This window comes from Rattus norvegicus, chromosome 9 (assembly GCF_021556685.1).
Source record: "Rattus norvegicus strain SHRSP/BbbUtx chromosome 9, alternate assembly SHRSP_T2T, whole genome shotgun sequence".
Lineage (NCBI taxonomy): Eukaryota > Metazoa > Chordata > Mammalia > Rodentia > Muridae > Rattus > Rattus norvegicus.
Window position 1 is genome coordinate 125,622,590 of NC_141542.1, and position 24,911 is coordinate 125,647,500.

General features: G+C 42.4%; 1 protein-coding gene across 34 annotated transcripts in view; it reads left to right on the top strand.

Annotated features, from left to right (window-relative positions):
• The window catches only part of Dlgap1 (DLG associated protein 1), an 870,386-nt gene that overhangs the window by 685,903 nt on the left and 159,572 nt on the right, over positions 1–24,911 (top strand). For 29 of the 34 annotated variants that reach the window (XM_087567550.1, XM_087567553.1, XM_087567556.1 and 26 more), the window contains 2 exon segments: positions 16,567–16,744; positions 21,345–21,585. In XM_087567550.1, the coding sequence (XP_087423676.1) occupies positions 16,567–16,744; positions 21,345–21,585 (419 nt within the window). 34 annotated transcript variants of the gene reach the window in all.

The following is a 24,911-nucleotide window of genomic DNA, read 5'->3' on the forward strand; positions in this document are numbered from 1 at the left end:
TTATCCATTTTGTTAAGGATGCAGTGCTGTGTCACATGGGTCTCATTTTCATTTTAGTGGTGAGTAGTGACCCTGAACCCCTTCTCCTGTGCTCATTTGTGAAGCATCTCTTCGTGACTTTGCCCACACTTTCATTGGATTGTGGTTGTTTAAGCTTTGGATTTTGAGAGCATCATCCATTGTGAGATGGATGGCTCTCAATCACTTCCCATAAAGGACCAGTAGAGAAGCAGAGAGGGAGCCAGGAGAGATATGGAGAGGGCAGGAGAGAGAGTCATGTGATCAAAGTGTGATGGGTTTGTACATGGAAACAAACATTACAGCCAGACCTGTAAATCTGTCCAACTCAATGTGCTAATAATTATAACTTTTAAAAGACTCTTCCCCACTGGATAGCTTGTGCAGTGTGCAGCTCTGCTCTGGTCAGGTCGTACACAGGGATGCAGGTCTTAAGTTTTAGCAAGTCTGACTTGCTGTTCTCCTCACATGGATCCTTAGAGCCATCCTGTACCTCAAGTAAAATCCCAAATACCTTCTTCAGTGTTCCTTGTAAAGATTTTCTTCACTATTTCCCATTGGTTTACGTTTAAGCTCAGGATTTGTTTTTATATAGTTAAACTTGGGTCAGAATTCTCCCACCATACTTTGTGTACACACCCAGCACAGTTGTCCGAAAGGTGACCCCCTCCTCTGTCACACTGCCCTTGCAGTTGGAGATGTGTGTCTCCTGGTGCTCCTCATTCCGTCTCACTCTTCCCTACGCATTGATTGTTACAGAGTGTCTTGCTGGCTGTATCTGTATAAGTCTTTGAATAGTATTCTTTTCAAAAATCATTTTAGAATGTTCATTTATTGTTTCTTTATCTGCTGTAGAAATATAAAAATGGTTGTATTTACACCTATAAAAGTCTTTATGGGAAGCCAGGCATGGTGGCACACACCTTTAATCCCAGCACTTGGGAAGCAGAGACAGGTGGATCTCTGTGAGTTCAAGGCCACTCTGGTGTTCCAGGACAGCCAGAGTTTCATGATAAATATCATCAGAAGGAAGGAAGGAAGGAAGGAAGGAAGGAAGGAAGGAAGGAAGGAAGGAAGGAAAAAGAAAGAAAGAAAGAGAAAGAAAGAATGAAAGAGAGAAAGAAAGAAAGAAAGAAAGAAAGGAAGAAAGAAAGAAAGAAAGAGGAAGGAAAAGAGGGAAAGAAAGAGACAAAAAGGTCTTTATGAAATTTGGCAAGGATCCCATTGAACCTGTACATTAATATGAGAAAATGAGCATTTCTGATTTGTTAAATATCTTTGCCCATAAGTCTAGCAGGCATTTACATGCATTTAACTCCTCCATTTCCATATCAATATTATAGTTTTAAACCATAGCTCTGTACTTGTGCTAGATTTGGACCTAAGTGTTTCATTTTGAGCTGCTGTGAATGGTACTGTGTTTTTAATTTCCACGCTTACAACTAGATGAATCCATTTTGGATTCATGTGGATATTATAACCTGGAACTTTGCCTAATTCACTACTCACTAATGACATTTTTGGTCGAGTCTTTGGGATTTCCTATGTAGGCTATCGTATCATTTGGGGGACAGTTTTATTTCTTCTGTTCGACCACTAAACCTTTTATTCTCATATCGCACTGTCTAGAAAGTCCAGCACTGGATTAACGAGAACTGGATCAGTGTTCTCAACCCTTCTTCATGACTGCACTGAAACGAGACAAATCTTTCTCCATCAGCTACGATCTTGCTAGCTGCCACAGTATTTATTTGATACTTTGTATCAGACTGAGGACTAGCAGTGATGTTCCTGGGTCTTGTGACCGAATGCTGAATCCTGTCAAATACATTTTCTCTATCAGTTGATTTGATCATGTGCCTTTTTCGTCCTGTCGATATGGTAGGTCACGCTAACTGATTTCGATATGTTCAGCCAGCCATACCTCCATGAAGTTACTTGCAATGTTCCTTTACTGCTGTTGCTGTTTGTAGACACTACGGTGACAGTTCTTGGCTTGTTTGTGATTGATTGATTGATTGATTGATTGGTCAAGTTTGAAGAGGTTTATCAAATGCGTACACTCTGTAGCCATTCCTTCAGAGTAGATCTGCTGGTAACCAATACTTATTTTTCCTTTGCCTGAGAATGCCTTTGCTTCTTTTTTCATTCTCGGGGGTAGATTTTATGGATGTTAAAAATTGGGGGCAACAGTTCTTTTTCTTCAGCATTTGAAAATGAGTATGCATTTCCTTCTCACAGCCATGGCTCCAGAATACAAATCTATGTCACCAGAGCTGGTTTGCCCCCTAAAGCAGGGTGTTAGTCTTCTTTGGTTGTGTCTACCTGCTTTCTTTGTCCTTGGGTTGGGGCTGCTGAGGTGTAATGTCTCACCATAAATCCCTCCATGACTGTTCTGCTTGGCGCTAACTCGACTTCTTGTTTCCATGGTTTTGCATCTCGATGAGTTCAGAGCGTTTAGCTGTTTTGAATGCTTTCTAGGCACATTTTTTAAGAAGTTTTTTCCTTTTAACAGTGTCTTGCAGTATTGTGGACCTAAGCCCCTGTTGCCCTCCTCCATTCCCTACCACTCCTGCTAAGCCCCTCTTTTCCATAAAGACTGTAAACTTATGCCCCCCGAAAGTCTTAGGACAGAAAGGCCAATCTTTCCTTAGAGCCCCACAGGTTGAAGAATCTCAAAGACGTCTGGTTTTAGTTTATCTTGTCTATTCAGATTGGGTGATTTCCTCCACTCTATCTCCCAGGACTTTGGCTCTTTTCTCTCCATTTCTATCCTGCTGCTGAAGCCACCTTTTAAGATTTGGGGTTCAGTTGCTTAATTTTTTTTTCAGTTCTGAAACTTATATTTGATTCCTCTTTTATCTATTTGTCAGCCAAGATTGTCTGATTAATTTGATGGAACATTTTCTTTTTCTTTTTTTTTTTCATTTTGAAACAAATGAAACATTTGAAACAATGTGTTCTTAATTGTTCATAGTACCTTCTGGGCTGTCTGTTCCTGTGCTCACAATGATAGTTAGTAACCTACGCCTGTTCCCTTTCCTGTCCCTGTGATAAAATGCCCTGACTAAGCAACTTAAGAAGAGCCTGTTTGCTTTGGCTCACAGGCATGACTCCTTTGTGACAATCACATCACCTAAAGAAAAAAAACCACAAAGAGAAATCATAAGGCCACCTCTTTTCGTCAGGAAAACAAATTCTGACTGCCTACACAGATTTCTACAGAATAGCATTCATAGTGTACTACTGACCAGATACTTGTGACCTATTGGACATGGCTTGTCAAGTAGAAATACAGAGTATGATGACAGCTGACGTGTCTGTGTTGACTGGCTAGGAATTTCAGGTGGTGGTGGTGCAGAGAGGACAGAGCCCAGGCATACGCACACGCACACACACACACACACACACACACACACACACACACACACACACTGAAATGTGGCATTCCTATGGTGTAGTGAGAAAATTATCATGAATAAACCAGCTAATGGTTTTGTTGTGTTGTTGAGTATTTATTTGTTCAGGAGCATGGGTGTGTTTTAGGAGACACCAAGTTAAAGTAGATAAAGGGTCATTCAACCGGGCACAAATCTTACAAAAACTATTCAAAATGGAAATATGGTTTCAAATAACAAAAACTGAAAGACTGTTTTAAATATCTCATTTGTAATGATACACCTAAGTAAACACTGAGAACCAAAGCTCAGGGTTTCTGTCGTCAGCATTAAAAAATTGCACTAACAAGATCATTTGTGTGAGAATGAACATATTTTTTTAAACTGTGAATCTATTTTATTTTTAAAGCAACACATTAAATTAAGCTTAAATTTATTTTTGTTGTTTATAATTTATTGCTTCTAAAAGAAAAATGTGTATGGCTATATAAGGATTTCATATCTATATTGAATCTGTATTGTGTATATATTTACATATAACTGTCTAAAATATATATGAAAGTATGAGAGCTGAAATTCAGAACAATCAGAAAATGATCTCGTGTATAACACACACATCCATGGGGACTGTGCTGGCCCAGCAGTGTACACATATGTGAAGCTATACTGACCTAGTCATGTATACATATGTGTGTGTGTGTGTCTGTGTGTGTGTGTGTAGTTATACTGGTACAACCACGTACACACATGTAAAGATGTGGTGGCCCACACATGCACACATACGTGAAGTTGTGCTGACTCCAGTGTCTGCCAAGAATACTCACAAGTTCTCTGCCCTAGGACAGACCTTCTTCTCCTGACTAACTGTAAAACTGGCAAGACTTAGTCCAGCACTTGGGCTGAGGCAGGAAGACTACAAGCTAGAGGGCTGCTGGGCTACACACTTTGTGACAGAGAGAGAAAGAAGGAAGAGAGGAAGAAAAAAACTGAAATTTTTGTTTGTACTTGAAGGAAATCGAATACAGTGGTAATAGTCACTGGGGTACGTTAGGTACTGGGGTAGTTTAGGAATTGTGCTGGTTAGTTTTATGACAGGTTAGTACAAGCTACAGTCATTTGGGAAGAAGGAACCTCCGCTGAGGAAATGACTCTGTAAGGCCGGTCTGTACAAAAGTCTGTAGTACATTTTCTTAGTGAGTAGGTGATGGGGAGAACCCAGCCCCACAATGGTATTGTCACCTCTAGACTTGTGGCCTTGAGTGCTATTTAAAAAACAAACTAAGCAAACCAGTAAACGCACTCCTCCATGACCTCTGCATCAGTTCCTGCCTTCAGGTTCCCTCCCTGTTTGAGTTCCCACCCTGACTTCCCTCAGCAATGGAATGGGGGCCTGAGAATTATAAGCTACAATTAAACCCTTTCAAACCCAAGTTATTCGTGGTCATGGTGTTTTACTACAACAAAAGCCCTAAGTAAGACCAGAAGTGCACAGTTAGCATTAGTAAAAATTCAAATGTTATCTGAGATTAGGAAAGAGAAGATTATAAAAGTCACAAGTAGCTAACCTAATAGGACTCCTGGGAGATCCTGAAAGGAAATTTCAAGAGATGGTTTGTGACGTCTTGGAAATGAACCAGGCAGTGTAAGTTCACGTATAAGTCAAACATGCCTTGACTTCCTTCTTTGGCCTGGTAGAGACAAGGCTATTAAGCAACTGCATTTTAACCATGTCTGAAACCGTGCAGCACATGAAGTTGCACGGGGGTTGGGGGGGATCAAAAGCAGACAAACGAGGGATGAGTCACAGGGTTAAGTGTAGTCCTAGCATTATTGATGGATGGAGGCAAATCAGAACATGACTGATTTTTCCTATCTGAGTCAACAGAGTACCAGCAACTGGGTAAGACAATAGATACCCTGCTGACTGACGGGAAGGTAAAAGTTGGGTGTTGAAGACTTTAAGAGCAACATCGATGTGATTTCCAATTCCGAACCGTCACACTTGCCAATCTCGGTTTATTCATATAGAACACTGGCTCTCAGCCTTCTAATGCTGTGTGACCCTTTAATATAGTCCCTCATGCTGTGGTGACCCCCAACCATAAAATTACTTTTGTTGCTACTTCATAACCATAATTTTACTACTGTTATGAATCATAACATAAATATCTGTGTTCCCCAATGATCTTTGGTCACCCCTGTGGAAGGAGCGTTCAACCCCCAAATGAGTGGAGACCCACAGGTTGAGAATGGTTGACATGGAAGGCGGGAATAATGATATTTACAGTTGCTATCATAGTTCGTTATTCAGTGGTTAAGAGTGATTACTGCTCTTCCAGAGGACAGCCCACAGCCAACTCTAACTCCAGCTCTAAGGAATCTGATGCCCTCCGGTGGCCAGTCCACTAACTGATATGACTGTCCACGGTCTCGTGGCAGTCTCTACTTGCTTATGGAATTTGTGGAGGTTTCATTTTGTTTTTTGGATGTCTTAGCCACGACAAGATACCTTTGATCGTATTATATCGTTTTAGTTACATCATTATTTTTCAATTGCTAGAGCAGTAAATTATATTCAATTTATGGTTCTATCATTCATGGGTTCTTCACGCACAGACTCAATAACTGTGAACCAGAGTAATTTTCAAAATGTTTCTTGCTGGGAAAGTACAATCTTCTTTCTTGCCATTTCCTTAAAAATACAATAGAGTGGCTATTTATACTACATTTTCATTTTGCTTGGTGGTATGAATAACTTAGACATGATTGAAGGTGAGAGGGAGGCTGTGTGTGTGTGTGTGTGTGTGTGTGTGTGTGTGTGTGTGTGTGTGTGTGTGTGTATCTACAGATTCTGGTGCCTGCAGGACACCTCGGCCAATCTTCTCCAGGCATCCAGGCATCTGTTCTGTTCCTAAGAACAGAAGTATCTTTTTCTATGTTCACCATAGCAATAATCCTTTGTGAAATTCTATATATTATTTAACATTCTTAACTTGCAATAAATAATCTCTGGAGTGGTTCCTCAGGGGAAAGTGATATCTTGTTTTTATTGCGTTGGTCCTCAAATGCGTTGGTAGCAAAATTGATAGGAAATGAAATTGGAAAGGCCTAAGTACTTCTGTTAAGGAGAGGTTCGTAGTTCTGGGTATACAATCAAAAGAATTGAAGGCAGGGACGCGAGAAGATGTGTATGCTTGTGTTCGTAGCAGTATTACACAATACCCAAGAGGTAGGGAGCAACTCAAGTGCCCATCCATGGATGGATGTGCAAGGTGTATTCAATAGGATAGTATTTAGCCAGGGAGGACAGAAATGGGATTGTGTGCTTCTGTGGCTGAGCCTCAAGAACAAGAGCTGGCCACAGAAAGAAAATACTGCTCTACTCCACTTACAGGAGATGCCTAGAGTGGTTGGACTCAGTGACAGGAAGTACAGTGATGGTTGCCAAGGGCTACAGGAGGAGGACAGGGAGCACTGATATTCAGCAGGTCAGGTGGAGGAGACAAGCGTTCTGGGGAGGGATGATTCTGGAAGGCAGTACGGTGATACAAATGTACTCACTACCACTGAACTGTATACAAAAAAAGAATTATAATGGTGATTTTTAACTTTTCATTGTGCATATTAATTATCTGCGTTACCATAGGACACGTTTGGGAATGTATATAATGTACATTGAACCTATTCCACCCCTCACCTCCTGCCTCTCCCTGATCCTTCTCTCCCTCCCAATAGTGCCTCTGTTTCCCCATGCAGGTTCACTTTTACTTTCATGAAAACAGTAAACTTTACAGTGTGTGAATTTTCTCTACTGTAGGAGAAAGAAAGATGCTTATGATTCAGTAAATCCTCTGGGCTCTAGAAGGTGGATATTATTATTACTTAATTTTTTTTAAAAAAAAAATGGAGCTCACCCAATTCTACAGATTCAACCAGTCCTTAAATCGAAGGTCTCAGGTTCCCCAACATTCAGAGCCATGCTCTCAGAAGGAGCTGCCCACTATAAAGTTCTCTATATTGAAGACACCTGCCCTCCATCCAAGGCATTGCTCACTGGATTGTTTCACTGATTTAACGCTCAGTTCGGTCCTATGCAAACTTAAGCAAAGATAATTTGGGGTGTTATTTAGAGATAATGGATGATGATTTTCATAAAACAGACAACGTGGAACAGGGGGGAAAAACAGGGAAAGACCTCACTCTGCTTTGGCCGTAGTTCTGGACCTATGTTCTTCATAGTGGGGAAGGTGACACCGTGTGCTTTCCTTCACACATCCGGGGACAGAGTGCTGGACAGCTCCCTGGGTCACCGCCCACTCTCAGTGTCTGTCCTGCACATACCTGCTGGGCTTCTGTGGTTCTCTGGTTTGTTTCATGACCTCCCAGTGTCTGACTGGGTCCATGCATTCTGCCACCCTCTCCCTCTTATGCTCTTCACCAATTATTTGAGTACGCCTTAAGTGAGTCAGGTCTGGGCTGAGCTTGGGAGTACAATGGGATGTTTTTATCCTCCTACAGGGGCTGCTGTGTTTGGGAACCTACAGTTTGATGACACAGACTGACCAACCAGCAGGCAGTTACAACATGCATAGCCCTCCGATCTACACAGGCTCTCTCCGCACACCCCAGCATTATGGGTTTCAGCTACTCAGTCTTTGCCCCATAGTTCTCCGGTCAGGAATTCCTTGTGTCTCATGCAATTTGCCCAGTGGGAAATCTTATCCCTCAGGTTCTAACTAAAAGTTCCTGTCTCTCTGAAGCTGTCTTCTACACCCCAATTGAGTCTCTTCTTTTCCTATTCCCACTGTGGCTTCCTGGAAAGCTGATAAAAGCTTAACGAAGCTTCTCTTTTGAACTTTGTTCTCCATGTTTGCCTCAATCTAAAAACTGAAGTTCTAGCAGGCAGCATTCACATGTTCCCTACTACGGCCAACAAGTCCTATGGAGAGCTGACACATGACATAATTGCTTCATGCCCCATGCTGTGTAATCTAAATGTCTGAGGAGAACATGTGAATTTTGAAATCACAACAACCTGAAGGTGATGGATATAAGCACATTCGATACACAGCACAATGTCCGTTTGCTGTGGATAATTTCTGTACAAGAGATGGTTGGCTATGAACAGTGTTGTGTCTGCAGCTTGGATGAGTCTCACCTTACACTAAACCACTTATCCCAGTGTCTAGCCTATGGCTTCACATATACTGGGCTTTTGGCTCTCCAGCAGTGTCCACAGTTGAGCAGTCAGATAATTCCAATTAAATCAGCCTCCTTTTTTCCTACAGAGAAAAGTTAATAGAGCAAATGAAATATCACAGCAACAAATGAACATTCCCTTAACATTCTTTGGCCAGAGCCCTGGGGCCTTCTGGGAAATAGGAATGTTTGTAGGACTTGACAGTTGTGATGTGTTGCAAGTAGTGCTGACATTTATCTACCACATCAAACATTTACAGAGGAAATTCAACAAAGAATGTGGCACAGGCCTATAGGAGTCTTCTCCTCACTATGTTTCTTATTCTTTAGAAGTTGCCTTTGTATATAAACTGTTGCCTTTCTCAGGGGGGCCTGAACATTGGCTAAATGAATCCTGTTCTGAAATTTCATTTCTATAAAGCAGAAGGAAATTTAATGTTAAAGAAACAATATGGCATCACAAAGAGAGTGAAGTTGGAAAAGACTCTCGGTGCTTGGCAATGCAAGTCCCTGAAGCAAAGGAATCCCGCTGTCTTCTCTAAATGCCTGTTGGTGATGATGCTCAGTAGCTGTCCTACAATGATGTCCAAACAGTGTTCATTTAGCAGCTATGCTCATCCAATTCTATAAATATGCCAAGAACCATCGAACCATGGACTTTAAAGTGTTCATAATGTCACAAGGCAGGTTTTAAATCCTTCGTGACTGTTCACATACCCAAGTCAAGCCATTAGCCTAGACACCCACCAACAGATGAATGGATGAAGTCAATGTGATGCATGTGTGCAATGCAGTATCATTCCATCCGAACGAAGAGCAAAACCACGAAATGTGCAGTAAGATGAATGGAAGTGAGGGTCATCGTGAGAAGCAAAATAACCCGGACTCACCAGGTCGAGCATTATGCGTTGTCTTCCAGACAATACAGATTTTTTTAAGGCACAAAGCAGAAGGACTACTAGGAAGCTGGAAGGGAGAAAGGACGTGCAGATAGTGCCAGGATAGAGCTCAGTGAAGGGCTGTGTGTGTGTGTGTGTGTGTGTGTGTGTGTGTGTGTGTGAGAGAGAGAGAGAGAGAGAGAGAGAGAGAGAGAGAGAGAGTTTAAAACTGCCATGACGAAGCCTTCTCTGAGCAGTTAACCTACAGCAATAAAAACCATCTATGAGATCTTAGTAGGTGAGGAAAAGTCCCCAAAGAAAACTGTGGTGCAGAGCACAATAATTACGTCATTCTCCTTATTTTTTTATACATCCTCCATCTTCATGAGAGCATCCAAGTACAGCCCCTGACATAACAGAGTCTCTAACAACCGTTAGCCATTCCTCTTAGTGACTTGAAGATTAAAACTCCCCTGCCTTCGGTGGCGCCTGTGTTCTCAGCACTGAGGAAGCTGGTGGTCACAAGTTAAAAGCTAACCTGGCCTACATAGTAAGACTCTGTTTCAACAAAGAGTCACACACACACACACACACACACACACACACACACACACACACACATACAGACACACACACACACGCACACACACATACTCACACACATACTCACACACACACACTCACACACATACTCACACACACTCACACACGCACACACTCACACACACTCAGGCACACACTCACACACACATACTCTCACACACACACTCACACACACACTCACACACACACTCACGCACAGACACACACACACGCACACACACAGACACACACACTCACGCACACACACACAGACACACACACAGACACTCACACACACACTCACACACACACTCACGCACAGACACACACACACGCACACACACAGACACACACTCACGCACACACACACAGACACACACACAGACACACACACACTCACACACACACACATACTCACACACACTCACACACGCACACACTCACACACACACACAGCAGGCTTCCAGGTAACAGGATGAATGCAGCACTGACTCTGCCGTCTGAGATCTTAAGAACCCAAAGAGTCTGTGAGCATGTAAAAATGAAAATAAAAAATAGACGTAAAGATGGGAAAACTGATGCAAGAGACAAAGAGGGAGACTTCATATGGCTGAGGGAGAGTGAAGGAGGCTGTAGGCCTAATTTTTTTTCAACCTACTTTACTAAGAGTTCAACCTCCCCTCTAGCCTACCACCCATCAGAAGTAGTAGAAAAGTTACTAGGACATGGGGGAAGTAGACCTGTTTAGAAATAGTTCCTCGGGGGTGAGTCCAGTCCTCATTGTCAGGATATCAGCAGTTCAGTCAGCTGCAGTCCAGTCCTCTCAGTAGCTACCACACACAAACCACCAAGGACAGTTCAATCCAGAAGAGACCACAAGGCTCACCAACCAGCTTGAGGCCTCTGAAGTGGCAAAAAGCCATAAGAACCTCATGAGAAGTCCTTTGGTGTCTCTCTATGGTGTCACCACAAGTAGAGCTCAGCAACACAATGTAAGAGGAACCAGTGTCTGTCGTTAGTGAAGAATTAGCAAGGCAGATCAAAGCAAACCAGTGCTCAAGCTCCCACTGTCTTCGGGGTCATATTTATATTCCTTCCGGACATCCTTTCCAGGTGTCTGCTTTAGCAAAACATCCTTTCATCCGTGTGCCCCAACAAAACATCACTTGACATAACTAACTCTCCAAGAAACAGGAAGTGTCCACTTCATGAGGCATCTGCAGACAGATCTAAACTGTAATGTGTCAAATAACAAGAGACACTGAGGCCTCAGAGGGTGTAGGCTAGTGGCAGGGGACTTTGTTAGGAGAATCACAATGAAGGCTGAACTGAGCATGCAGTGGGAGGAGAAGTGGGGAGAGACGCCAATTGCAAATGTGTGTAGAAAGCAAAGCTGAAGACATGTGGTGACCAACTGGGTTTTGACCTTTAAGAGGAGACAGAGACAACTCCTGGGTTTCCAGTTTGCTTAATTGTGTAGACTTTAGTGTACTCATTGGAATGTAAACTATTTTGAGAGGCGGCATGGGTATCATTTGGAGGTCACAATGAGTTCTGGTGCTGGTGGAGCATCAGGGGAAACAGCACAGTAGCTAATGGAACGTTAATGTCCAGGTCTAGGAGGGAGCTGTACATGGCAAATAGATGAGGGGAGGGTTAGTGTAAAATCAAGAATACAGTCAGATTAAGTTGTCCGATGAAAAAATGTAGAATAAGAAGATAAAATAGACAGTTGTGGTATAGTGATAAAACTTTCAAAAGAAGATAAACAATTGTACTGTCATGGGAAAACAAAAGCATTTAAGGGCAAGTTTGAAGAACACTAAGGAACAACACTAATGAACGTCTATGCAAGAGTTCCTGAGAAATAGAAGGGAGAGGAATAAAGATGGATGTCTCAGTCACTGTGCAATTGCAGTTAAGAGACACCATCACCAAGGCAACACTTAGAAAGAAAGCATTTAATTGAGGGCTTGCTTACAGTTTCAGAGGTTTAATCCATTATCATCATGGTGAGAGTGTGGCAGCAGGCAGGCATGGTACTAGAGAAGTAGCTGAGAACTGCATCCTGATCCATAGGCAGGGAGAGAGATTCTGAGCCAGGCATGGGCTTCTGAAACCTCAAAGCCCACCCCAGGTCATACACTTCTTCCAACAAGGCCACACCTCCTAATCCTTCTAATACTATCAAAGAGCTCCACTCCCTGGTGACTAAGCAGTCGTCTGTATGAGCCTATGGGGGCCATTATTCAAAACACTGCAGTGGAGAAGTCAGAAATTAAAGGTTCTCTTTAAAGTGCTTTTAACAAGTTGTGCTTGGTGGCACCTGCTGGTAATACTAGCATGAGGGAAGCTAAGGCAGAAGGTTTTCAAGTTCAAGGCCAGGCTTGGATAGATTAATGAGACCCTGTCTCAATATAAACTCTATAATGAGTAAATAAGTTAACTTAACACTATGTAAACTTCTACATAGTAGAGTATTAGGAATACCTAGGTCTTTAACAAATAACAACAAATGTCAGGTAGAAATCATTCAAGAGGTGCCAATCAAGTAACAGCTTGATCACAAGATAAACCGTCAAGGCATTACACACAGGATGAGGAAAAGAAAGTTGGCCTCAGTTTTACTGAAGCAGATTAACTCATAGGAGTCTCAAAAACTAGTAGTCAAGTACAGTCACTCACTAAAGCACCATTTTCTAGCCTAAAGCCCAATGAATCAGCACCTCTCCACTTAAGCTATAAATGTGAGCATAATTTAATAAGAGTGTCATGGCCAAGATCAAATGTCTTTATTTTCAGAATAACACAAACTCAGATTCCTCTGTATTGTGAGGAATCAGTTTGTGTACCAGATGTTGTAGGACTCAGAGTCAAGATGAGGTGAAAAAAGAGAAAAAGTTGACCCTTCCCCTCCCAAGACTTTTCCATTAGATGCAGTCATCTGGAATCAATTCTCTGCAAGAAAGAAAGGAGGAGAAGGAGGAGGAGGGGAAGAAGAGGAGGAAGAGAAAGAAGAGGAAGAAGAGGAAGACAGAGAGGGAGTGGGGAAGGAGAAGAGGAGGAGAAAGAGGAGGAGGTGGAGGAGGAGGAGGAGGAGGAGGTGGAGGAGGAGGAGGAGGAGGAGGAGGAGGAGGAGGAGGAGGAGGAGGAGGAATGAGGAGAAGGAGAAAAACCACCAATGAAGTCATTTTTAGTTCTATATTTCAAAGTTGAGACATTGGATTGAAACTTCCTGGTCTGAGTCTTCTAGAATCTTCTTTGCAATAACAGCCTCAAGATCAACCCCAGAGCCTCCTTAAGGGTTGTCTCTTAAGTGGCTACAATAGTGAATGGAGTTCTCTGGCCCAATAAGACCAAAATCTCACTTCAGTTTTGATGAACTTCAAAAAGATAAGTCTCAGAGGCGACTCGGAAAGGACAGTGGGAAAAAAACTGATCTCATTTCAAAAGGTCAATGCAGAAAAGTAATTAATGTCACTAACGTTTCTGAGTGTGTACACCTCCCTTCAGAGAAGATCCTTTGTCTGGGAGGAGGGGAGCCGTTGCAATGAGTCTTGGCATTTCTTGCTGGGCTCTTCCCCACCAGGAAGTGCAGACCCAGTATGTCCTGTCTTCTCTGTATGAATATCTCTCTACCTTCTAGATTAGATAAAGTTCATTTCCTCTTGTGTGGTGGGTTGCTAAGGTATGCATTGTTTTTATCGGAAATGAGTCACTGAGGCTATTCAGTTCCTTCTTGACAATTTTCCCCCGACTTTAAAGTTTTGGAATGATGCCTTATTTATAACAAGAGGCCAGGGTGATTGCCACAACAACGCCTCATTTTCCCATCTCAGCCAGCAGAGACTTACTCTTCAAAAACAGGACCTTGTTTCTCCTTTTGAATATATCCTGTTTATGGAGGCCCACCCCCATTGTTCCCTGATGACTATACACAATGGCATCATCATTTATGTTGGGAAGTGTCATTGCTCTGAGGCATTTTGCAAAATAGCCAAAGAAACACATTTGTCATCATGCGATCATGTTCTTAGCAGAGGTGAACGTTAGCTAATAAATGCTTAAAACGATCTTTGAGGGGAAAAAAACAGATCCTTAAGAAAATGAATTGAAGTTTGTCGGTTTGATAGAATTCTTGGCATGGCCTTTGATCTGGTATAAATCACCAGACTAGTATGTAGCCTGGAGAAAACACCCTCTTGCCCTGCAAAGGTGTCTTCATACTTGGAAGCTGCCCAGAAAACCCATAGGACAGGTTTTTAGAATGGTCTGTTTCTTTCTTGTGGTAATAAAATACAGCGTTTCCTTTGGACATGTTATCCTACATCTGTTTTCATTTCTTTGTCTGTACAAGTGATGAGGGAAAAAGCCAGCTGCTAGGCAAATCCTGGGGTTTTGATATTATCTGGAATATGTTTCTCAGCTGTTACTAAGCAGCCTCACGTAAGCTTTATGAGTAAGTGTGACCTTATACATTGCCACCTAAAGGACATTTGGAATTTTCTCACCTCCCACGGGAGTTCAGGAATGTACTGTGTACGCATGCATCATTCTTTTTAGTCAGCATCTTCCTGATTTCCAGTGAGACTGCACACCTGGTCATGTGCCTGGCAGAATCTGAACCTATTTTCCCATGAACCTCCATATTTATTTTCATTCGATGAACTCTGCTTAGCCCTTTCCTTGAGTTGACCATCTGATTTTTATCCAGATGCTACTTAAGATGTTTCTGATATTTTTAACCTGCATGGATAGCAGTAAGGTGTTTTGCACCTTTGGCTCTGTGAGTCGTGCCTAGATTTCTATGTGGGTTCCAGGGATGCAAACTCAAGGCCCTATGCTTGTTTGGCAGACACCTGACCGACTAAGCCATCTCCCCATCCCTGGCTTGACTTTTTCAATGAGAATTTCCTAATTCTAAGCTCCTGTAGTGCGGTTAGGGAAATCTATAGACTACAAAGTATAGGAAGAGTTGTATTTACAGACCAGATTTGGAAATATGTGCATTTTCATTGGCCTGGATTTCAGGGGTTTTCCCCCCTAAATTTAATCTCAATTATGTGAGAGAATTACATAGATAATTGATTTACTGAGTGAGAGAAAGGCGTTGAATGTGTAGACAGGTATAGATACAGACTTACTGGCTGTTACTAAGACAAAAAATGGAAACAAATACCTACAAAAGAAAATCGGATACATTGCCAAGCACGGACTTCTGAAGTAGATCAGCCACTGATGCTTCTTTTCCTCCTCAGGGTGTCTGAGCGTTAATAGGGGAAATTCTTCATGGTTAAGGAGACTTTTGATTGTTCTCTAATGTCATCAAACCTTAATGATTTCCTGAAACAAGATTCCCTTCTAAGCTGGGTGTAATGACACATATCTGAAATCCTAGCATTTGGGAAGTGGAGAGTGGAGAATCATGAGCCATAGACCAGCCTCAACTACATGACAATCTAGAGGCTAACCTGGGCTTCATAATACTCTGTCTTAATGGGGGGGGGGGGAATGTTTCCTTTTGTGAGTAAAAGGGAAAGTCTCACACCCTGTTGCTGAGAATTTAAAATCTTCATCATAGCCATCACAGAAAACAATATGGTAGCCCTTCATCAGAGTAGAGATAAAGCTACCAGATGACCTAGTAGCCGTACCACTGGTTATGTATATGCAAAGAAAATAAAATTAGAATGTTAAGAAAGACATCAACCTTCTAATATTCATTGTGACTTCTTTCAAAATAACCAACATCTAGAATCCACCTTGATGTCAATTCATAAACTGAAGAATGGACAAAGAAAACACACAGTGCATATGCATAATGGAATACTTCTTGGTCAGCTATTATAGAGGAACTAAAGACTATCATTTGTGGCCGTGTGGATGGAACCTGCTCTTTCTTGTGCATGGATGCCTAGAAAGTTGACTTCATAGAAGTCGTGAATAGAATGTCAGAGGGTTGGGGGAGTGGGTAAGGAATAAAGACAGGATGGCTAAGGTGCACATAGGTATGGTTAAATAGGGAGAATAAGTTCTAGTGTCCTGTGGGATAGTCAGAAGCTTATGTTTAACAACCATAAAATGTACATTTAAAGTAGTGAGGAGAGAGAATTTTGAATGTTCCCAGCATGAAGAAATAATAAGTGTTTGAGGTTATGGTTACATCACTTATTTTTATCTAACCAGCCTATATTAAATACACACACTAAAATGTCACACCGTGAACCCTATGTATTACATAAAAATATTATGTGTCAATTAATACGAATTTTAATTTAAAAGAAAACAAGAATAGAAACAACTAAAGATGTTTTCCTCCCGAGCCACCATATTCAACTTTAGCAATCACAGAAATCAATAGTGTTTGCCCTGGTGTTCAGAATCCTGCACAAAGGACAGCCATGGCTTACCACTGTCCCCACTGAGTCTGTCCCTTCCGAGACCTCCGGTGAACGAACATTCACCCAAATGCTTTCATTGTTCTCTTCCAGGATCTCCAACGAACACTCCCCCAAACTCCAGATCCGGAGTCACAGCTACCTGAGGGCAGTAAGTGAAGTCTCCATTAACAGAAGCCTGGACAGCCTGGATCCTGCAGGCTTGCTCACGTCACCAAAGTTCCGCTCCAGAAACGAGAGCTACATGCGAGCTATGAGCACCATAAGCCAGGTGAGAGTGGTCAGAGCCTCAGTGGCCACGTGCGTTATCAGGGAGAATGGAGAGGGCTAGGGTGCAGAGGTGGTCACGGCGCAAAGACCACCGATGGAGTCGGCAAAAATGCAGCAGATGCTGCAGGTGGGCCACAAGTTCATCCCGGGAAAGCCCCTCGTCTTGATGGTCTCGGACAGGAGGGGCCCTTTGCAGATGGGTCAGGCACAAAGAGGGAATCCTTGAGAAATCATAACCTGTCTGTTAGGTGTCAGCCACTTTTCAGGAAGGTTTTGATGGAGGAGGCTTTACCTGCAATGTTGCTTGAGAGGGTCATGCCCAAGGGGAGACATCACTGACAAAACCATAATCATAAAAGTGTTAACAGTTTGAGCAGGTCATCGAGGCAAGACTTGCACACAGAATGTATCTGTGAGTTAAAATTTTCTGTATGGTAACACATGTATTTAATCCCACACTCAGGAGGCAGAGGCAGAGAGATCTGAGTTCAAGGCCAGCTTGACCTACATAGCGAGTCCCATACCAGTCAGGGCTAGGTGATAAAACCCTCTCAAAAAAATAAAATGCAATTGTGAAAAGAAATTATACACATTTATAACGTTATAACCTTAGTGTGTTCAGAACAGGAGAACATGTCACGTCCCCCAACAGGACCCTGCTATTCAGCTGGCTGCTTCAGGTCTCTAGGCTGTGAATATGACCTTCCTTGGGACATTACTTCCCAATTACAGCTTACCAAGATATCAGGCATGGAAAAGACTAATGCTGTCTTTGGGTCAAGTGCTACAGTTTCACAGGGTCATCATTTGACCTTAAGTAAAATACAGAAAGAGTAACCATCCTTAATGGAGTCCTAATGACACATCATTTTTCCAGCACCATATTCAACTTTCAAATAACACATTACCTTTAAGAACAATGTCAAACTGACTGTTACAGACACAACGTTGCCATTATACAGAGAACAGTTTCTTCTTCAAAGTCACTGAACCATAAATACTGACTTTTCAAATCGGAGTTGCTTTTGTGAGAGTTATTCTCTCACAAGCAGTACATATATATTAATATACATAATTTAAAGCACATGTTACTCAGTTCCTGTTTAAAATCTGACATTATTCACCAAAGGCTCCAAAGAAGGATCCAAAAAAAATTTTATAAACCAATGAATTAAACTTTTTGAGTGTGTGAGCACTTTACACCTTAATTTTTTTTCATGCAACTCCAGGCATCTGAGTATATAAAACAAGTGTACAGATTTACTGGTAATAAAGCACAAATTCCTTTTAAAGCAACTCTTTAGTACATTTCTAATTGCACATTTATCAAAGATAAAAGTGAGTTGCCCTGCTTGAGATCTTGGCCGGACATTTGCTAGCAGGGCTGAGAGTGCAAGCAGGTGTTTTTCAGAATGAGCTCTCATCGGTGCTGAGATTACCACTCCACACAGATATAAAGATGAACAGCAGGGATGGGTATGACGCCACTTTAAAAAGTGTCCTGATTGCAACCCAAAGAACCACTTAGCAATTTATGAAACTCACCTAACAATGTTTAAAATAAAACTTTCTAACAATACAATCTGAAGCTATACAAATTGGACACTTGTGTACTGACTCCTACAAGAGGTCTTCTGAGCACGTGCACACTCTAACACACACACACCACACACATAACATGTATACACATACATGTACATAAATACATACAAACAGTGTAACTTAATTTCTTAAATAAATGATGTATTAGAGGCTGGGGATGCCTCTAAGAATACTGTTTGCCTACCATAGAGGAGGCCCTGAGTTTTGAGCCCTTCAAAACCTCTGTATCAGATTAGTTTTGATGAATAAACTTTAGGGCCCAGGCATTCACACTTGGGTGGGCAAAACTTTTAAAAATGGATAATGTAGAAATTAGAGATGGTTCGTTGTTAAGATGTGAAGGGCTGAAAGGTGGCTTGGAAATGTTCTTTTTTTAGTATTTCCAAGGATATTTGGTTGTTATTATTTGTTAAGTTAGGCATTTCTTTCCTTTGCTTTTCTATGCCTGTGTAGAAAGAGGGACAATCCTACTGAGAATGTGTGTTTAGCCTAGATGATTCAGCAAAATAAAAGCAAGTTACAGAATTATGTTTGCTGTATGACTCAAGTTTTATTAAAACTAGAAAAGAGGTTATATGAACCCTCTGGAAAGACAGACACCCAAGGTTAATTAATGTCTGCAACCTGAGAAAGGATAGCTATTTCACTGTTCCTTTGTGACATTTGTTACAACAATAATGAAGAGGAAAAACTCAAAGAAGTTGTAGCTATGAGCACATACATGAATAGATTGCTTTGAAATAGTTTCAGGCTTGAATAAGCCACATGTAAAATTCACAAACCCCTGCAGACCCTTACTTCAGGTTCTGATTCAATGGTTGAGCCAAAGAGGTGGCCCACTGGGTAAAGGTGCCTGTCACCAAGCCTGATAGCCTGAGTTTGATACCTGGAACCACATGGTAGAGGGAGATGATCCAGTACGGCAAGTTTTTTCTCTGACCTCCACAGGCAACTATGACACAGGCACCCACAGGTGTACACATGCACATGCAGAAAATTAATTAACTAATGTTTTTTAAAGCTATACATATTCAGAAGGCTAGAGAGATGGCTTAGCATTTAGAAGTATTGGGTGTTCCATTGGAAGGGCCAGAGTTTGAATCCCAACACCCAATAACAAGCTGTGCAATCTACACATGTCTCTCACCCCAGCTCTGGACTGAGAAAATGTAGTAGGAGAGCTGGGACTTGCTGGTGGCAGCTAAGGAAATGCTAGTACCAGGTTTAGAGAGAGACCCTGCCTCAAAGGAATAGGCAGAAAACTCAGTCAGTATGTAGCTTTGAACTCATCTGCCTCTACCTAAGCCATTCACCATCATATTAGGCCAAAATCTGGTGGTGGTGGTGGTGGTGGTGGTGGTGCTTTAATTATCTGATTTTTTTTTAAAGTGGATCTTAATTCAAAGATCTTCATAAATGTATTATAGAGTTTATGGATGAGGTCAGGCCTGGTGGTGCTTACCTTTAATCCCAGTATTCCAGAGACAGAGACAGGAGGATTTCTTTGAGTTCAAGGCCAGCCTAGTCTACATAGAGAGCTCCAGGACAGTCAGGACTACACAAAGAGCCAATAAATAAGTAAACAAACAAACAAATAAATAAATAAGAAAGAAAGATAAATTGATGGATTTTTTTAATGAAAATTGAAACCTGACCATAGTTTGAAATCTTAATAGTGCTGTTTAAGATCTTGACAAATCTGGGTTTGACCTATTTTAACACAGAATATATCTTGCAAAACAAAATAAAATGGGAAATGTATGTTTCATACTGTGCGCTCAGCTTCAGTCAACCTTGGAAGTATTTGATGAACTAGCCACTTCAAAAGGCAATAGTAAAATGGTTTACAAAAATAGCAGTCGCTGGTAAGTTACACTGAAATACATGAACTCTGACCACGAGCCAATGAACTTCACTCTGAAAACTCCCACTTAGCCATAAGGAGCGGCTGGAGAACAGAGCCTAGGCATAAAATGCTCACCCAGAAGAAGCTGTGAGTTTCATCTCCAGTCATGCAAAATAAACTAGAAACTGTAAATAGAATTATCAAGAATGCATTGGGCGGAGCTTCCTTCCCAGCATGCATTTCTTCACTGTTTTAGAAACGGGCTCTCTCTCCTCCGGCGGTAGAAGGTACTTCACCCAAGTATGCAGATGTGTGTTCTAGACCAAGGGGTAGGAGTCTTCTTCTATTCCTCTCCACTTTGTTGTCGTCGTTGTTGCTTGTTTGTTTTTAAGCAAGGGCTCTCGCCAAAACTGGAGCTCCCTGGTTGGCTAGGCTGACTGGCCAATAAGCTATCAGGATTTGCCTGTCTCTGCCACCTGAGTTGCCCAATGCTTCTGCTACAAGCACATGTAACCACTTTTCACATATCAACTCAGATCCTCTGGCTTGCAAAGCGAGTTCTTCCTTAAAAATGTCATCTTTTTATCAGCTAGATGCCATTCACACATCATCTGTGACGTAAAGGAAATGCTACTGTACTTACTGGCTGGTTTTGTGTGTCAACTTGACACAAGCTGGAGTTATCCCAGTGAAAGGAGCCTCCCTTGAGAAAAATGCCTCCATGAGACCCAGCTATAAGGCATTTTCTCAATTAATGATCAAGAAAGGAGGACCCAGCCCATGGTGGGTGGTGCCGGTCCCTGGGCTGGTGGTCCTGGGTTCTATAAGAAAGTAAGCCGAGCAAGCCAGAGGAAGCAAGCCAGTAAGTAACATCTCTCCATGACCTTTGCATCAGCTCCTGCTTCCAGTCCTGACTTCGTTTGGTGATGAACAGCAATGTGGAAGTGTAAGCTGAATAAACCCTTTCCTCCCCAACTTGCTTCTTGGTCATGATGTTTTGTGTAGGACTAGAAACCCTGACTAAGACAGATTACACACTGGAATGATACATAAACGGTGCTGCTCTTATGGGAAATGAAGTTTCCAGATGCTGAGCGGGAGATGTTGTGGGGGGAACTGCAGGGCCAGTTTACCATCCTGTGTCTTCCCGCAGGTGAGCGAGATGGAGGTGAACGGACAGTTCGAATCCGTATGCGAGTCTGTGTTCAGCGAACTGGAGTCGCAGGCGGTGGAAGCGCTGGACCTGCCCATGCCTGGCTGCTTCCGCATGCGGAGCCATAGCTACGTGCGGGCTATCGAGAAGGGCTGCTCCCAGGATGATGAGTGCGTGTCGCTGAGGTCGTCCTCCCCTCCACGCACAACCACCACCGTGAGGACCATCCAGAGTAGCACCGGTGAGTGAGCTTGGCAGCTCCACATTGGCCGCAGCTGCGCACAGCCGAGGAATTGGGTGTCCTCGGCATCGTCACATGGTTAACAACAGTAAGAAATGCCACCTATGTCCTACACAGAAAGACCGGTTCCACACCTGGCTCTACCCATCCCTCCCTCCATGCCTACCTGCCCTTCCCTCCACCACCATGTGAGAATCCACACGAACAGCTGCTGCTATGCTCAAGGAGAGACAGCCCAGCGTCCTCTGGTTGGTCCCACCCTACTCAGATTCTCAATAAGCAATCTCTGGGTGGCGATTAAAAACACCTGTTTCTTGGAGTCAAATTTATTCCTTTATACCAAGGTGGCCATGGTATGACTCTTCCAAGAGACCTAAAAATATCCTGTTAAGTTTTTTGAAAATAAATAAATAACAAAGGGGCAGGGACCAGTAATATTGACTTACACATTTTATTATAACAAAAAGCAGGTTTATTTTGTTATAAACCCTGCCATATATAAACAGTTCCTCCCTTTAAACTGTGACTTTTTGCACAGGAAGTGTAGTTTTATGGCCGGATTCTAGGTTCCGAGGCATGGGAAAGCTTAACTGGCTTCCAGGGTACAGAACCTGCATAGCGATACAGCCTTGAGTTATGTGTGACTAGATAACAACTGAATGCCAAGAAGAAAACCCCTCCCTCTTAACTGGATTTAACTTTATGATCAACTTCATCCTAAATCCAGTAAAGCAATTTTACAAAGACACCATCAAACTTAAAGGTCAAGATAAGTAATGATGAATGCGTTAAAAACTACTCAGGATATGGTATCAATAAATGATTGATAAATAATAAATTGATAAATTAAAAAAAACTTTTTTTTAGCCATGCCAAACTGAAAAGTGCTTCTAGCATAAACATCTTAAGAGCAAGCTCAGCACTGTGACCCTGGCCATTAGTGTCCAGACAGAAGAGAATGGATTACACATACCTTACTTGATAGGAAATTCCTCAAGAGCAGTGTCAGAAAGTGAATGAAATAAAGATGACTCGTGAAGTGTTCCAAATAATGTCTTTTAAAAATCAGCCACTGCACATTCTGTATGTGTAACGTCATGCCTTACATGTGTGGTTTTGAAGGTCTGCTGCCCTACGGCTTACCAGTGTGTGTCTGACAGTGTCTCCCATCCCCCAACCCTGCCCCAAACAACCTTTCCCCCGTGTTGGGCCCATTTCTATCACCTGCCAGCCATACGTTCTTTAAATTCAAATATTTCAGAGCTTGGTTCACTTGGACCAGGGGAAGAACTCTAGAAGAAGTTCTCAGTTTGCTGACACAGAGTAGCAAGCAGACTCTGACTGGCCTAGCTTGCTGACACAAAGTAACAAGGAGACTCTGACTGGCATGGCTTGCTGACACAAAGTAATGAGGAGACTCTGACTTGTTTGGCTTGCTGACACAAAGTAACAAGGAGACTCTGGCTGGTGGTAGCTTGCTCATCTAGAAGAACAGTTTGTAGCTTTTCTCACTAGCAGCCGGGGATTTGCACTCTCCACAGCAGTTCTCAGATCTGCAGACATAGACCTTGCCACCCTCCTCTCTCTAGAAGCTCTCCAGCATTCACACAGTTAGGTTGACGAATAGAATCCAGGTTTCCCAGTTAATTCCAGGTAGATAGTAAATAATTTTATAAGTAACCCAAACATTGGACAGGGAAGGAAATCAGACCCTGGGATCTTGTGACATGGGACAAGTGAAAATGAGAATGAACCACAGACTTTAACAGAACAGGCAAGGCTAAGTGTTGGGACTTCAACTCATATTGGGTGACTTCAGCCAGATGGCCCAGAGATGACCAGACAATTTGCATGAACAAAGGAAGGATCAGACTTTTGTTAATGTTTTTAGAGTGGGCTAAGGCTTAGTGAACATCACTTGGTTATGGTTATGGTGTGGGGTTTCTATGAGTATTTTCCTTTTTATGTGCTATTGTTCTGCTCTCAGAATTTGCAAACTATCAGGAAGAGACTTAAAGCTGCATTACTCCTGCTGTTGACACAGCCTGCTGCATTTATATCCCCCAGGCCTGGGACTAGTCATAAGAGTGTTAGGATTTTCAGAACTGTAAGTCCCACCTGTTGCTGACATCTTGGCCTCTTGGTTTGGTTTACCATTGTGATAGAAATGAAAGACTGTGGATGCTTGAGCTGACAAGGGAGCAGAAGGGCAGGATAGAATAAACATATCTACTCCAAAGAGAGGTAGACAAGATTCACCCTGTGTTATGGTTTTGGACAAAACATTTCTTAAAGGATCACCATGGCTAAATACAGACCTGAGTGAAGTCGGACTCAAAGGTTGTAGCAACAAAGGAACAGATGTGATATAGAGACAAGGATGCCAGACCTTTTATCTCATTTTAATATTAGAATTTAATCATTAAAAATCAGGTAGCCATGGCTGTAGGAAAGAGTCGATGCTTTTAGCAAAAGCAGGCTCCCTGTTTCTAAGACATAACTTAGACAACATTATTATAACCCACAGGCCAGAGGTAATATCTCCAGACACCCAGCAGAAACTGATAATTCATTGCTCACCTGTGTGGCCTCTATCAATAGTGACTGCTGGTCAGCTCCATACAGAGGTTGGGATTCTGCTAGGCAGGTTGTGGGCTGTCTGAACCGGTACTGAAGGACCACAGGGGACACTTCATGGCATGAGGTTTTCCCTTGGTAGCAGTGTGGGGAATATAAATGCAGCAGGCTGTGTTCGTCCTTGGCACTGTGTACCCATCTCAAACCCTGCTAAGCTTAGCATGGTTGTAAGGAACTACAATATATGACTATGACCTAGTCTGGTATTTGATGGTCCTGATGTTTTAAAGACCCCAGGTTTACCTATCTCTTGTTGCTTAGCAGTGATCCCTACCTACCTCAGGAAATACTTACACTGTGGCAGTATTTGGAGTCTCTGGAGTCCTCACTAGAATCCAACAAGACTGTTAGGAGATGACTGTTGCCTAGGAGGGCATCCCCTTGAGGCTCTGAGTTGACCCTGGGAGCTTTAACGGGAGGGTCTATGTGAGAGACTTCTCAGAACAGGAACAGTGAGTGAAAACTACAGAGTCCACTGTACCACCTCACCATCCTAAATGCAGGCAACATCCACCTGCAACTGTGTGCATGGGAAGGCTCTATGCTCTGTGAGTCACTCTAGGTGAGGGAGAGATATGTATCACATGTACCATGCCAGGTTTTCACACAAGGCAGCTGTTGGCTTCACTCTCAGTCATCCACTCAGCACTAACTAAACATTATGGAAAAATAAACAGCTTCAAGAAAAC